At 42.3% G+C, this 15,483-nt stretch overlaps 1 protein-coding gene and 1 long non-coding RNA gene across 5 annotated transcripts in view; one reads left to right on the top strand and one right to left on the bottom strand.

Moving 5' to 3' along the window:
• Positions 1 to 6,378, top strand: part of CTPS2 (CTP synthase 2) — a 130,679-nt gene extending 124,301 nt beyond the window's left edge. For 3 of the 4 annotated variants that reach the window (XM_063804168.1, XM_063804170.1, XM_063804169.1), the window contains exon 18: positions 6,057 to 6,378. In XM_063804168.1, the coding sequence (XP_063660238.1) occupies positions 6,057 to 6,099 (43 nt within the window). In that variant the 3' untranslated portion in view covers positions 6,100 to 6,378. The remainder of the gene's footprint in view (positions 1 to 6,056) is intronic. The other variant, XM_054676721.2, reaches the window with a different exon arrangement.
• On the bottom strand, positions 2,797 to 10,109 carry LOC129138791 (uncharacterized). Its single transcript, XR_010154695.1, has 4 exons — positions 9,819 to 10,109; positions 9,192 to 9,363; positions 4,750 to 4,898; positions 2,797 to 3,637 (listed from the first exon to the last, which is right to left on the bottom strand). It is a non-coding gene; the product is annotated as an uncharacterized LOC129138791 (long non-coding RNA).
• Between the last annotated feature and the right edge of the window lie 5,374 nt (positions 10,110 to 15,483).

Below are 15,483 nucleotides of genomic sequence, written 5' to 3'. Positions count from 1 at the left end.
CATGAGTTTTCTGGGAAAGGGGTGGGGAATTCCTGGAACTGAGGGTTCCTCCCCTTTTTAGACTATATAGGGTAACTTCTGAACGCTGCCATGGCATTTGTAAGCTGTCATGGTGCTAGTGGAAATTTCTTTAAGCATGCTAATGCATTATAATTTGAGTATAATGAGCAGTGAGGATGATTAGAGGTCACTTTTCTCACCATCTTGGTTTTGGCTGGCTTCTATACCACATCTTGTTTTATGGTCAGAGTTTTTATGACCTGTATCTTGTGATACCAGTCCTGCCAACCTCCTATCTCATCCTGTGACTAAGAATGCCTAACCTCCTGGGAATGCAGCCCAGTAGGTCTCAGATTCATTTTACCCAGCCCCTATTCAAGATGGAGTCACTCTGGTTCAAATGCCTCTCACAATGTCAGGTGCCGGGGGTGCAGTGGGGAGTAACCTCAGATAGAATAGAAAAGGAACTCAGTTCCTTTTTCACGTTTTTTTTTTCTTCTTGTCTCACTGATCACAAGACCCACACCCCTGCCTTGCTGACAGTTGGTTTTAGATAAGGCTTCAGGCTTACAAAGAAAATAGCCATTCTTCTGTGCTCTCATAATGTTTAATCATGCCTTTTACTTAAAAGAATTCCAGGAACTGGCCTTAGGAAATCTAAACATCAAACCGAGGTTTCAGAATGTCCCATCATGGGAAGGGAAGGAACCCTGAACAATTGATTTGCAGCCTTGTTACAGCTGGCCAGACCCCCAGGTGGCCCATTACTCAAGATAACCATCACAACTAGATATGCTAACCAGCATCCCCTACCCGTCACGTGCTTTGCCCAGGCCAGCCTGCATACCCTACCCATGATACCAATTCCTGTGTTTGCCTAATAAAAAAAATCCCTACCACCTTTTCAGGGCGTCAGCTTGAGGGTCCTTGTACCTCTGGTGTCTCCCCTGCACTCGAGCACAAGCCCCAAGATAAAAGCCTTTTCTGGAAATCTGCTTGTCCCCATGTTAATTTTTATTACATGATGGGCCCAAGAGCCTATCATCTGTAACAAACCTGCCTTCAGACCTGACCATCTCTTGGGGGAAGGCAGGCTTTAAACAAATCTATAGGGAAATAAGTATTTAATTATATTAATAATTGTGATATGTTTAGAGGCTATGACACTATCAAAGAACAAGGACAAGAGGGCTTGAGAGTTTAAAATGGGGTCCTATCAGAAACTAGAGAGCCAAGGACAGCCTCCTGAACGAAGCAGGTAAATATTTTACCTGGTTTTGTGTGTGGTCACACAGTGCAAAGACAATCGGCTGAGAGCTCTGAGACCCAGTGGGGATGTGCTTTTCCTGACTGACAGGACAGTTGGGTGAGTGGTGGCACTGTTTCAATGGTATCTTCATCTGCTTGTTGTCAGCCTATAAATGTCAATGAAGTGAAAGTGTAGGCTAAGTGACAATTAAGAATGGAGTTAGGGCTGGGCATGGTAGCTCATGACTATAATCCCAACATTTTGGGAGGCTGAGGCAGGAGGATCGCTTCAGCCCAGGAATTCAAGACCGGCTTGGGCAATATAGTGAGACCCTGTCTCCATGAAAAATAAAAAAAAATTAGCTGGGCATGGTGGTACATGCCTATACTTCCAGCTACTTGAGAGGCTAAGGTGGGAGGATCACTTGAGCCTGGGAGGTCAAGGCTGAGGTGAGCTGTGATGGCGCCACTGCACTCCAGCCTGGGAGACAGTGAGACCGTCTCACAAAAAAAAAAAAAAAGCTAGATGGCTTATGGAGAAAACAAGCAAACAAGAATGGGTCTCTTCCAATCTAATTGTCACTTTTGTTGCTGTATTTCTTTCTTGAACTTTCTATTTTGTTAAAATAAGTACTATTTACATACACATCTGTACTCTGTTAAAGTCAGTGCCAGACATTGGCTGTCACCACCATTTCTCCTACAGCTAAGGTTCTGCAACCCAAAGGTGCCATAGAAAATCAGGTAAGATACTTAGAAATGTGTAGGGGAGGGCCAGGTGTGGTGGCTCACGCCTGTAATCCTAGCACTTTGCGAGGCCGAGGCAGGCGGATCATGAGGTCAGGAGTTCAAGACCAGCCTGGCCAACATGATGAAACCCCATCTCTACTAAAAATACAAAAAAATTAGCCGGGTGTGGTGGCACACGCCTGTAGTCCCAGCTAGTCAGGAGGCTGAGGCAGGATAATTGCTTAAACTGGGAGGCAGAGGTTGCAGTGAGCCAAGACCAGGCCATTGCACTCGAGCCTGGTCAACAGACTGAGACTCCGTCTCAAAAAAAAAAAAAAAATGTGTAGGGGAGGAAAAAAATATTTTTTAATCTACCCATTCTAAGTTCATGGCTGAGGCCCTATAACAGAAGACAGATTAATGAGAGAAAAGTGTACAAATTTTTTAAAGTTTTATGTGACACATGAACCTTCATAAGAAAATGAAGACCTGAAGAAACAGTTAAAGCTGAGGGTTTTTTATTGTAGGTTTGGTGAAGAGTGGAGATTGTGAATCCCGAAAATCTGAGACACGTCTCAGTTAATTTAGAAAGCTTATTTTGCCAAGGTTGAGGACGTGCACCCATAATATGGCCTCAGGAGATCCTGATGACATGTGCCTAAGGTGGTCAGAGCACAGCTTGGTTTTATACATTTTAGGGAGACATGAGACATCAATCAGTATGTGTTAAGATGTATATTGGTTCAGTCCGGAAAGGTGGGACAACTCGAGGCAAAGGCGTGTGAACCCAGATAATTTGAGGTAGGTCCCAGTTAATTTAGAAAGTTTATTTTGCCAGGGTAGAGGATGTGCCCATGACACAGCCTCAGGAAGTCCTGACGACATGTGCCCAAGGTGGTAGGGGCACAGTTTAGTTTTATACATTTTAGGGAGACATGAGACATCAATATATGTAAGAAGTACATTGGTTTGGTCTGGAAAGGCGGGACAGCTTGAAGCAAAGGCAGGAAGACTCAAAGCAGGGACTGGGCTTCCAGGTCACAGATAGGTGAGAGATGGAAAGTTGCATTCTTTTGAGTTTCTGCTTAGCCTTTCCAAAGGAGGCAATCAGATAGCATTTATCTCAGTGAGCAGAGGGGTGACTGTGAATAGAATGAGAGGATGGTTGGCCCTAAGCAGTTCCCAGCTTGACTTTTCCCTTTAGCTTAGTGATTTGGGGGCCCCAAGATTTATTTTCCTTTCACAGGTGGGACAACTCAAAGTGCGGAGGGGGTTTCCAGGTCATAGGTAGATAAGAGACAAATGGTTGCATTCTTTTGAGTTTCTGATTAGCCTCTCCAAATGAGGCAGTCAGATATACACTTATCTCAGTGAGCAGAGAGGTGACTTTGAATAGAATGGGAGGCAGGTTGGCCCTAAGCAGTTCCCAGCTTGACTTTTCCCTTTAGCTTAGTGATGTTGGGGCCCCAAGATTTATTTTCCATTCATATTTTCCCCCTTTTCTTTTTAAAAATCTTTTGGAGAAAGCATTTTAGGAGAAAATGAGTCTCTGGTCTCAGGTTTCATCTGATCTCTCATGGCTAGGATGGTTTATTCCTAGACGGGTAGGTCCCCAGTTATTAGGAAAGTTCATTTTTAGCAGGTTGTGAAGTCTCATGTCCTATGAAGAGAAAATGGGGGAGGAAGGGATAAAAACAACAACAAACAAAAGAACAATCCTGGAAAATCGACATAGGCCACATTACTCTGAAGTTTATATATCAGTAGGCAGGGATGAAAGTGCCTTATGTATGTAAGCAGGTTGCTGTTATTTTCTTCTAAAGTTTAAGTTGTCTGGCTTCAGTTTGCAGGGTTTACAAAAGCACAGCTTAGTTTTCAGTGACTCCAAATTAGGAAAAATGGGGGAAAAAAAGAAGGAAAAAACTTGAAAACATCATTTTGAAGACTTGTAGCCAAGAAAAATTAGAATTCAGTCCAAACTGTAAAAAATAATAACAATTGAAAAACATTAGGCAAGGCTAGAGTCTAACAACAGGTGTACTATAGTTTCTGAAACGTAATTTTTCTCTCTGCAGTTTCCCATTTCTACTAAAGAGAAATCATGGTAGGACCGATTTGCTTTGTTATACTTGGCATGATTATTTCTATAAAGTGCAGCAAGAATAATTGTTTTTTTACATAGGCTTTTAAATTGGCTTTGATGGAAATTTGTTCCATAGAAGGAATCTCGGATAAGACTTTTTAAAAGCCAAGCTCAGCCATGGATTTGTACCATCAAATACCTATGAGTTGGGTGAATTCCTCTCCTCTTGAGGTTCCAATATAAACTTGGGGTTCCTGGGCCTGTCAGAAAGTGACATGCTTCACTTACCACAGGTCAGGAACCCTGTACAGGAACTGTGTAGACTAGGTATGAGGCCAGTATTTCCAAGGGGCTTTTATTGGCTCCATAAGTCAAGTTTGGTTTTTTAAAGGAAAGCACACCATTCCAGTCAAAGCCTTGGCAAAATAACCAGTTTCTCCAATTGTGTCTGAAAACAGATTCTTATTGCACTTATGCAAATAACTGTGTTGCCATAAGTTAAGAATATTCACAAATAGTTTCCAAATTCTGGAGAAATCAGGTAGAGAGAAACAAATATATTTTAAATTTTGTTCATAGGAGTATACTAAATTGTTAAAAGCTGTCAATAGTGCAAAAGAAGTTTCCTGACTCTGAAAAAACGAAACAAAGGATCAGCAACATTTTAAGCAAAAAGTCAAAAAGATTACCTCAGTCTTGTATTAGTTCTGTCCATGCAGTTAATTCCTGTTCTGCCTGATGTTCATGAACATTTCACTTCTCCATGAGTCCTAAAAGTTTTTCTTCTATTCTGATGTCACAATCTCCAAAGTTATCAGAAACTTGTACTCAAGAGCACCTGTTAGAGTTTTATAGATGATTATAAAACCACCTTCTAAAGAGGACCAAAACAAGACAACAATTGTCTATGGATGACAAAAAGTTTAGGGGCAGCCATAGTCAAGGACACAACTGACAAGGAAATTCGTTACCTCTGCGGCACACAATAACTTAACATAACAGTTATAATTATTACTGATAATGTACACTAAGCATATTAGAATTATAGTCCCATATATCCATATTTATACAAATACAGCCCAAAAAAACCCAAACACCAGTTCATATTTGACAATGTTTCCTGTATAATTTTTATACCAAATAAGCCAAATTATGTTATTTTTGGACTTTAGGGAGCCTAATATCTTAAAGGATTAATTAGGTCAGAGAAAGACATAATTTATAATTTGATTTTGGAAAGTTTGTCAAATATCAAAGGTTTAAAACACTTGATGTCACAGGTCATTGTAAAATAAGTCATTCCTTTGACCAAAGTGATAACTCAAGGACTTCAAAAAAAGGAGAAAACCTTCATTCTTTGAGAGGAGACTTAATTTTGCAAACAATAAGCCCTAATAGAAACATCATAAAGCCAATTAAATTTGTTTTTCAAAATTTTATAAACAATGTATAAGATTTTTAATCTTGACCATAAGATATGACTTCCATAAGCCTTTTATAACCTTTATAACCTTTATTATTATTAAGCAGTCAGTTAATGCTTCAAGAAAACCTTGTTAATTTGACATAGGGGCACATATGCTGGTCTTGCATCAGTGTGTCTTTGACATTAATGATTAATTTATAGAGAAACTGAACTTATTTTATCTCTCAAAATCAGCCCTTACAATCTCACATGTCCACGTCTTCCACGATAGTCCCTGGGCCTTGAGGAGTTGAATAGCTTTAATTTCTGGCCCTGTGTCTCAGGAATGCAGTTTATTTTGATTGACATCTTCTACCACGCCTGAGGATGAAGCTATAATTGCTGTCAGTGTTTAAGATTTAGCAGGACTTGGTATCCTTTTTAGACCCAGGAGTCAAAGCCCTGTAACTCAATATCACAAATACTTTAAGAAGCACATACATCTTTCTAGATATACAGATGTAATAACCTTAATTAAAAAAAAGTTTAATCTCAGTTTTTTCCCTAAGCAAACCGAAACTTAATTGTCAGGTCTCTGAGCCCAAGCCTGCACGTATACATCCAGATGGCCTGAAGTAACTGAAGAAATCACAAAAGAAGTGAAAATGGCCGATTCCTGCCTTAACTGATGACATTACCTTGTGAAATTCCTTCTCCTGGCTCAGAAGCTCCCCCACTGAGCACCTTGTGACCCCTGCCCCTGCCCGCCAGAGAGCAACCCCCTTTGACTGTAATTTTCCACTACCTACCCAAATCCTATAAAACGGCCCCACCCCTGTCTCCCTTCGCTGACTCTTTTCGGACTCAGCCCGTCTGCACCCAGGTGATTAAAAAGCTTTATTGTTCACACAAAGCCTGTTTGGTGGTCTCTTCACACGGACGCGTATGACAATAATAATGGCATAGGAATTGTTTCAATAAAATGTAAAGTCTGTTAGGCCAGTTACCAAAAGGCAAAAGAAAAGGTCTGCACTGCACAGAATATTATGTTGGAAGAAAACATTTCCTTTAGACCTTTAAGAAAACATTGTTAGCATTAGTCCACAACAAACAGAACTTAAGGAAAAAAAACTTTTATGAGCTGAAAATGAGTCGAAGGAGAGCTTTACTGTTTCACACCTTTTAAAAGGGGAGAGAAAACAGAAAATGGTGAGATGCAATAAAAGTTGAACTTTATTGCTTCTAACCTCCAAGCTGTCCTTGTTTATTCCTGGGCATAGGCCGAACTAACTTAGGGAGGAACTCAGTTTATAGTTTAGCTTTGAAACAAAGACAATAACAGTCCCTTCCCAAAACAAACCTTACTTGCCTGTGGACTAGACTGCCTAAAGCCACACAATTAGAAGTCTTGGTAATCTTACTAGATCTAAGATGTAGCTATTTTTATTTAAACCAATATCAATGTCTTATTTATTAAAGTTTACACAAGCAAAAATTATTCTGTTTTGGGCTGGGTTTATAGTTTTGTAGCCCTTATGCCAAATTTTGATAACTTATAGTATTTGGCAGGGATAAGTATGAAATTGCTTGATTAATAAATGCAAACGAAAATGTATGCTGGCAATTCTTAAGACACTTCTAATATTACTTTAGCAATAATTTTAAAGCTAGCTTATTTATTAAAGATTTTACTTAAGTTACATAAATTTGAAAAAGCATTTGACTAGTGTTTTCTTTTTTCCTTATAAAGCATTTGATTCAAGCGCTTTATTTTTTTAAGCCAATTAATTAGAGCTCTTTTATATATCTTCAGTAAACACTGTGTATGCAACACAAATACGTGGACGTATTAGGTATGCTGATAGAAATAGATGTTACAGATTCATAAAAACCTTTTTTTCCCCCATCTTAGGACTTCCAAATTCTTGATAACCTGTTTTATTACCCTAGGCAGTTGTCAGCTAAATAGCTTTAAATTTGCATATTAAAGGAAACAACTCAGGTGAAAATCAAAAAGCAAAATTTACATCCTAAGGTACGGAGAGAAAAAGTCTGGTGTGCTAGAGGGAAATTAAAATGGATTTAATTGCCAATTAAACATAAAATTATAGAAATTATAAAGGCCTTTCAAATATACACAAACACACACACACACATAGATCCTCTAGCTTTTACTTCAGAACTTTAACCATGAGAACTTTAGCCATGAGATAAATACAAATTCACAGGCTTGCAAAAAAAACCTGTTTGATCCAAACAGTGGTTTTCACTTAATAGAAAAATAACAGCAGATTTAAAGTCGGCAGAAAAGAAAAATAGAGAAAAAGAGAACTTAGGAACTCTATAGTTTGCAGGTCAACCTTAGGGCTCTTTTTCCTTAATGTAAATGAGCACAAAAACCATATTACTTCTATTTTACATAAACTCTGCCAAGTAGAGGTGCCATAAAACCTAAGGAGTGCTCGAAAGGGGGTCATTCTCTTTGTTTTCTCCTCAGTTTTAGATTGTCTCCCACGTTTTTTTTTCTTAAAAGGAAGAACTGAGCTGTGGCCTAGGGGTTTTGTGTGGTGGATCAATGCGTGCTGCTTGTGGGCAGGACTCCACAGTGTGTCACCACTGAGTTGCTTCCACCCTCTTACATGTCTCAGCTTCTCTCTCCAGAGGTCTGTGACCTTGGAGAGGGCTCAAAATGCTTGGTGATCAACTCTTATGTGTGTTTCCTGGATGAGCCTTTTTAAAAAATTAATTTTTATTGGGGATTTCCCTGTGGGGCTACTGCCACTGGGGTTAACCCCCCAGATACTCCCATGAAGCCCCTGGTCACCTGGGGCACCTTTTGGCTGGGAGGAGCAAATGCCCTTTCTTTTTGGAGCTGAGAAAACTCAGTCTCTCATTTATCTATGAAAACAATAGCTCAGTTCCTCACTCAAATGAGCACAGACAAGCTGAATTGAGATTAATTTTGGGACAAAAAGCAATAGAGAAGACCCCTTAGAATGCATGCCTGAACTAGAATTAAGATCCTTAACAAGTTCCTAGGAGAGAAAAAACAACAGCAGCCGCCAAGACCACTTCCTGTAAACTGTGCTCAGCCACCCCTACTTTGTAGCTCTTGTCCGCCATTACACACACCAAAGTCAAATCTTCTCACAGTACATGGTAATCTCTGGTACCTCCAAAGCCAAAGAGGTCAGGTCAGGCAATACAGGAAAACAGAGCTTTCATCCTAAGAAGAATCTGTCCATGACTCTTGAAACTCCACAAAGAAAACAGAACACCCCCTACAAAGAGGTAAGTGGCACCTTTGTTCTGAATTCTTTAAAGGAGTTCAAGTCATTAGAAGCCTCCTCTAGAAGGGAAGGAGGTGTAGGGTGAAAGAAAAGTAAATGAAAGAACTTTTTTTTTTTTTTAAGACAGGAAGCAAACACAGAAACCAAGGGCATTGTTTTTTGTTTTTGTTGTTGTTGTTTTCTTTTTTTTCCTCTTTTGCAGCTGCAAGGAATTTGGGCCAAATTAGAGAGGCTTTGTTACCCATAATTTGGAATTCTCACTCAGATCGGACCAAGTCAGGTAGAGTTGGTCAAATCTGATGGGAGAAAGACCGGAATAAACAACAATAACAAAAAACCCCCAACATGATCACCGAGCGCTCTAACGGTAAAGAGAAATTAAGACCAGCTGGTAGTTAAACTTTAACCAAGACAAAACCCCAATTCAGCTACTTACCTAGGAATGGGTCTCAGGCTGAAGACTGCTTTCTACCATCCTAGAAGCAGGAAAAAAACCCTCAAACTCATCTTCCTTGCTGGGAGTGAGCTCAAACTCTATAAGGCAGTTACCTGCCTTCCATTGTCATGGAAACAGGAAATCCTACCTTCCTTGTTGGAAGCAAGGAAAACTGCAAAAAAAAAAAAAAAAAAAAAAAAAAGGAGTTGTATAGCAAAATAAACTTTTGATCTCAAGCAAATTTTGGGGATTCTCTGGAGGGAGTGCTTCCAGACCTCAACAAATTGTCCTATTGGTTTGAGCCATAGAGTTAGCTCAGGCTGGTACCAAGCACTGATAGGAGATTTGCCTAAGGTCAGGGGCATCTCCACATATAATCCCTTCGTGGTTGCCAAAATATGAACCCCCAAAGTCTGAGACAAGTCTCAGTTAATTTAGCAAGTTTATCTTGCCAAGGTTGAGGACATGTGCCCATGACAGCCTCAGGAGGTCCTGACAACATGTGCCTAAGGTGGTAGGGGCACAGCTTGGTTTTATACATTTTAGGGAGACATGAGACATCAGTCAACATGTGTCCGGAATTGGTGGGCTCTTGGTCTCACTGACTTCAAGAATGAAGCCACGGACCCTCGCGTTGAGTGTTACGGCTCTTAAGGTGGCGCGTCTGGAGTTTGTTCCTTCTGAAGTTCGGATGTGTTCGGAGTTTCTTCCTTCTGGTGGGTTCGTGGTCTTGCTGGCTCAGGAGTGAAGCTGCAGAACTTCGCGGTGAGTGTTACAGCTCATAAAGGCAGTGTGGGCCCAAAGAGTGAGCAGCAGCAGGATTTATTGCAAAGAGTGAAAGAACAAAGCTTCCACATTGGGGAAGGGGACCCCAACGGGTTGCCACTGCTGGCTCGGGCAGCCTGCTTTTATTCGCTTATCTGGCCCCCACCCACATCCTGCTGATTGGTAGAGCAGAGTGGTCTGTTTTGACAGGGCGCTGATTGGTGCGTTTACAATCCCTAAGCTAGACACAAAGGTTCTCCACGTCCCCACCAGATTAGCTAGATACAGAGTGTGGACACAAAGGTTCTCCAAGGCCCCACCAGAGTAGCTAGATACAGAGTGTGGATTGGTGCATTCACAAACCCTGAGCTAGACACAGGGTGCTGATTGGTGTGTTTACAAACCTTGAGCTAGATACAGAGTGTGATTGGTATATTTACAATCCCTGAGCTAGACATAAAGGTTCTCCAAGGCCCCACCAGAGTAGCTAGATACAGAGTGTGGATTGGTGCATTCACAAACCCTGAGCTAGACACAGGGTGCTGATTGGTGTGTTTACAAACCTTGAGCTAGATACAGAGTGTGATTGGTATATTTACAATCCCTGAGCTAGACATAAAGGTTCTCCAAGGCCCCACCAGAGTAGCTAGATACAGAGTGTGGATTGGTGCATTCACAAACCCTGAGCTAGACACAGGGTGCTGATTGGTGCATTTACAATCCCTTAGCTAGACATAAAGGTTCTGCACGTCCCCACCAGATTCAGGAGCCCAGCTGGCTTCACCCAGTGGATCCCGCACCGGGGCTGCAGGTGGAGCTGCCTGCCAGTCCTGCGCCGTGCGCCCGCACTCCTCAGCCCTTGGGTTGTCGATGGGACTGGGTGCCGTGGAGCAGGGGGCGGCGCTCGTCGGGGAGGCTTGGGCCGCACAGGAGCCCACGGAGCGGGGGGAGGCTCAGGCATGGCGGGCTGCAGGTCCCGAGCCCTGCCCCACGGGAAGGCAGCTAAGGCCCTGCGAGAAATCCAGCACAGCGCTGGTGGGCCGGCACTGCTGGGGGACCCAGCGCACCCTCTGCAGCCGCTGGCCCGGGTGCTAAGCCCCTCATTGCCCGGGGCCCGCAGGGCCGGCCAGCTGCTCCGAGTGCCGGGCCGCCAAGCCCACGCCCACCCGGAACTCCAGCTGGCCCGCAAACGCCGCACGCAGCCCCGGTTCCCGCTCGCGCCTCTCCCTCCACACCTCCCTGTAAGCTAAGGGAGCCGGCTCCAGCCTTGGCCAGCCCAGAAAGGGGCTCCCACAGTGCAGCGGTGGGCCGAAGGGCTCCTCAAGTGCCGCCAAAGTGGGAGCCCAGGCAGAGGAGGCGCCGAGAGGGAGCGAGGGCTCTGAGGACTGCCAGCTCGCTGTCACCTCTCAAACATATGTAAAATGAACATTGGTTCCATCCGGAAAGGCAGGACAACTGGAAATGGAGAGGAGGCTTCCAGGTCACAGGTAGGTGAGAAACAAATGGTTGCATTCTTTTAAGTTTCTGATTAACCTTTCCAAAGGAGGCAATCAGATATGCATTTATCTCAATGAGCAGAGGGATGACTTTGAATATAACGGGAGGCAGGTTGGCTCTAAGCAGTTCCCAGCTTGACTTTTCCCGTTAGCTTAGTGATTTTGGGGCACCAAGATTTATTTTCCTGTCACAAGATTAATGGAGAAATATGATAGGGCAAAGAGTATGATCTGGGGTAGTGAACTGGGGAAACTTAGCAAGGCTTGTTCATTCACATTCTTCTCTGTGTCCCTGTGTCTTCAGAGATAAGAATGCTCCTTTGCTCCAGCTGTAGGGACGGCACCTCTTACCTAGGGTCTTATGACCTCCGTCAGAGGAGAAGGGCAGGGAAAGGTCAGAGAGACCTTCCTGCTATTGTGGTTTCCTCAGATTTCTTCAGCTTCAAATACTTGATACGCTGAAGTGACATATTTTGGGGTAGTGTGTCCTGAGCCCCATCACAAGCAGCTTCGAATTTAAAAAAATAATTTCAACTTTTATTTTAGATTTGGGGGTATATGTGCAGGTTTGTTACTTGGGTATATTCCATGATGCTGAGGTTTGGGGTACAAATGATCCCATCACCCAGGCAGTGAGCATAGTACCCAATTGGTAGTTTTTCTGTGCTTTCTCCCACACTCTCTGCCCAGTCTAATGGTCCCCAGTGTCTATTGTTCCCATCTATTTTCATGTGTACTCAATAGAAATAGCTTCTGTTCTTTGAGACTGATGTCCCTGAATATCACTAAAAGATGATGGCAAATTCCATGGACGTCATTCAGTTTCATTGCTCCTGAGTGAGGCCCACTTTCCATCCCTGTGGCTTTGTCTGTATTACCTGCTTCCTCTGAGACAAATAACAGTGAAAAGCTGGGGAATCCAGCTGATACCATTTGATCATAGAGCTCATTTTTAAGCTTGAGTGTTGTCTTAAACTTTCATCTTTTTCTTCGACATGAAATTGTTTTGAAGATAGATGTATTGTTTCGATTTCTTTTCTCTGAGGGAGACTATGCTTTTAGTCAATATGCTGGGAGAATTCTATAGAGTAAGATAAAAGCCTAGAACCTGGAGGATGGAGCCAGCATCCCAGGAGACTAAAGTTTTCCAGGCTGAATCATCCTCTCAAGGGGATTCTCTGAACTAGAGAAACCTCATCACATGCCACAGACCAGGATGATGAGACTACTTGTCATGATAATCACTTCTGTAGAGAATTTAATGGTAAGAGATTGATATTTGGATAATTTATATGATCTACATTTCTGGAATAGCAATTTCTGAGTTGATTTGCACAATTGTTTCAGTGTCTTCAGAGGTAAGAAGATGCAAAAGTAATTTTCAACCCAGAATGTGACTTCTTTGTTGCCAGCATTGATTCATACCAAGATTTCTGATAGGATGAGATTTTTCTTTTGTGGCTTTTGAAACATCTTTGCTTTTCTGAGGGACTATCACAGACCCTATGGTTTTATCTCATAAACTAGGTGTTTTTCTCCTGTTCCCCCCATTATCTTTCCTTTTTTCCAAACTTCCTAAGCATAATTCTTTTTTTTTCTTTTTTCTGTTTTTTTTTTTTTTTTTTTTTTTTTTTTTTTTTTTTTTTGCGATGGAGTCTTGCTCTGTCGCCCAGGCTGGAGTGCAGTGGTGTGATCTTGGCTCACTGCAACCTCTGCCTCCCGGGTTCAAGAATTTCTCCTGCCTCAGCTTTCCAAGTAGCTGGGATTACAGGCATACATTTTCATGCCTGGTTAATTTTTTCTATTTTTAGTTGTGATGGGGTTTCACTGTGTTGGCCAGGATGGTCTCGAACTCCTGGCCTCAAGTTATCCGCCCACCTCAGGCTCCCAAAGTGCTGGGATTACCAGCATGAGGCACTGTGCCCAGCCCTAAGCATAATTCTTTACTTGAATTAAAAGATTTATTTTAACCTGTTTAAGAATGAAAAAGTAAAGAGCATGATTACAAATTCTGTATCATACAAAGGAGGCGTTATTTAAAGATGTGACTTCCCCCACCTCCTACCCCTAACAGGCTCAGGCCTGCCTATTTTTGTAAATAAAGTTTTATTGGAACACAGCCACACCCATTCCTTTATGTCTATGGCTGCTTTCATGCTACAAAAGGAGAGTAGTTGACACAGAGATTCACAAAGCCTAAAACTTTTACTATCTGACCCTTTACAGGGAAAGTTGGTCAACTGCTGATCTAAAGGGTGTGATGCAAGAAAATCTTTTTCAAGGCTTCAGTAGAATCCAAGTTTTAAAACCCTTTTTTCTATATAGTGAAGATAGTCTCTTAAAAAGGTTTTAAAAGAATGTATGACATGAGGTTCCAAAATAAAAGGTCACAGAAAAGTCTCTCTTTAACCTCTGTCCTCAACTACTTTGTTCCCTTCCCTGGACGTCATGTTACCAGACTGTTCTGGGTTCTTCTAAAGACATATCACACAAAAATGATTTTTTTTTCTATATTGTTCAAGCGGCATTCTTATTTCAGGTGAGATTCTACTTCTCTATTTAGTGAAAAAGATAACTATGAGAGATACTAAGGAAAAATGTACAGGGAAAAGGCTAATAATTAGTTCAGACTGTCACAGGTATTGTACACACACTGATGGGTTTGACTCTGAATGATGCAGCAGAGAATACAGAAGACCTGTAAGATATGATCCAGCTGGGGAAGGCCTTAATACAATGCTTGAACCAAGTCCTGAGAGAGGAGTAGGAATTGAGTAGATGCATCATTGTATTGTAAATGCAGGCAAGACCAATTATTGGCTAGCATCCCAGACACTTACCAAAGATGCTCCTGAGGCCCAGTGTGTCCAGCTTCTCAAAAAACGTTGCCCAGAATCAGAGCATCCTGAAAGTTGTGAGTCACTGTGAAAGCTGTCACTCTTCTTATTAACAGGCAGAGACATCCCAGGTTTTAGAAGAGCTCCAAGATCCCCTTTCTCTTTCCTTCTTTACGCTAGCTGTTCTGTAGACCTATGCTATCCAAAAAATATAATGTGAGTCACCCACATGCATTACTCGAAATTTTCTAGCAGCTGTGTTAAAAAGTAAAAAGAAACAGGTGGGTTGGGCACAGTGGCTCGTGCCTGTAATCCCAGCACTTTGGGAGGATGAGGCGGGCAGATCACTTAAGGTCAGGAGTTCAAGATCAGCCTGGCCAACAGGATGAAACTTTGTCTCTACTAAAATACAAAAACTAGCCAGGTGTGGTGGCATGCACCTGTAGTCCCAGCTACTCGGAAGGCTGAGGCAAGAAAATCACTTCAACTGGTGGAGGTTGCAGTGAGCTGAGATCACGCTACTGCACTCCAGTCTGGGAGACGGAGTGAGACTCTGTCTCAAAAAAAAAAAAAAAAAGAGGTGAAATTACTTTTAGTAATTGAGTAATTTTAACCCAATATATCTAAAACATAGATTCCAAGATGTAATCAATATAAATTTTACTAATGGAATATGTTACATTCCTTTTCCCATATCAAGTCTTCAAACCTTGGTGTAAATATGACACCTGTAGCATATCTAATTTCAGACTAGCCACATTTCAATGCTCAATAGCCACATGTGGTAATGAAACGGGAAAAGTTCCCTTGTCCCCCTTGCAGGGTGTGCCATGGGGTTGTGGCTTGCTTCTTCGGTGCCCCGCTTGTGGTACCCCTAGGGGAAGCATGCAGATGGGCAGGTTGTGGAGAGCGTGGGCTCTGACCCCACAGCAGCATCTAGGGTTGAGTGTTTACAACTCCCGAAGCCCCAGTGGGCGTGTGTTACAATGCGCTTTTTCAGTTTTGCCGTCCACAGGCAGCTTGTGTTAATCAGCTCAATTAGACCCTCTGTCTTATTGCAAGGACAGAGAGCTTTCTGTATCCCGGGTTCTTGCCTTAGTGTACTGGAAAAATCGGATCACACGTGGGCCTTATTGAATGGCGGAAGTAGCTCTCAGCAGATGGATGGGGAGCCAGAAGGGGGATGGAGTAGGA

Source organism: Pan troglodytes, chromosome X (assembly GCF_028858775.2).
Source record: "Pan troglodytes isolate AG18354 chromosome X, NHGRI_mPanTro3-v2.0_pri, whole genome shotgun sequence".
NCBI classification, from domain to species: Eukaryota; Metazoa; Chordata; class Mammalia; order Primates; family Hominidae; genus Pan; species Pan troglodytes.
The sequence above is the reverse complement of the archived record's forward strand: the minus strand, read 5'-3'. Positions and strand labels throughout refer to the sequence as shown.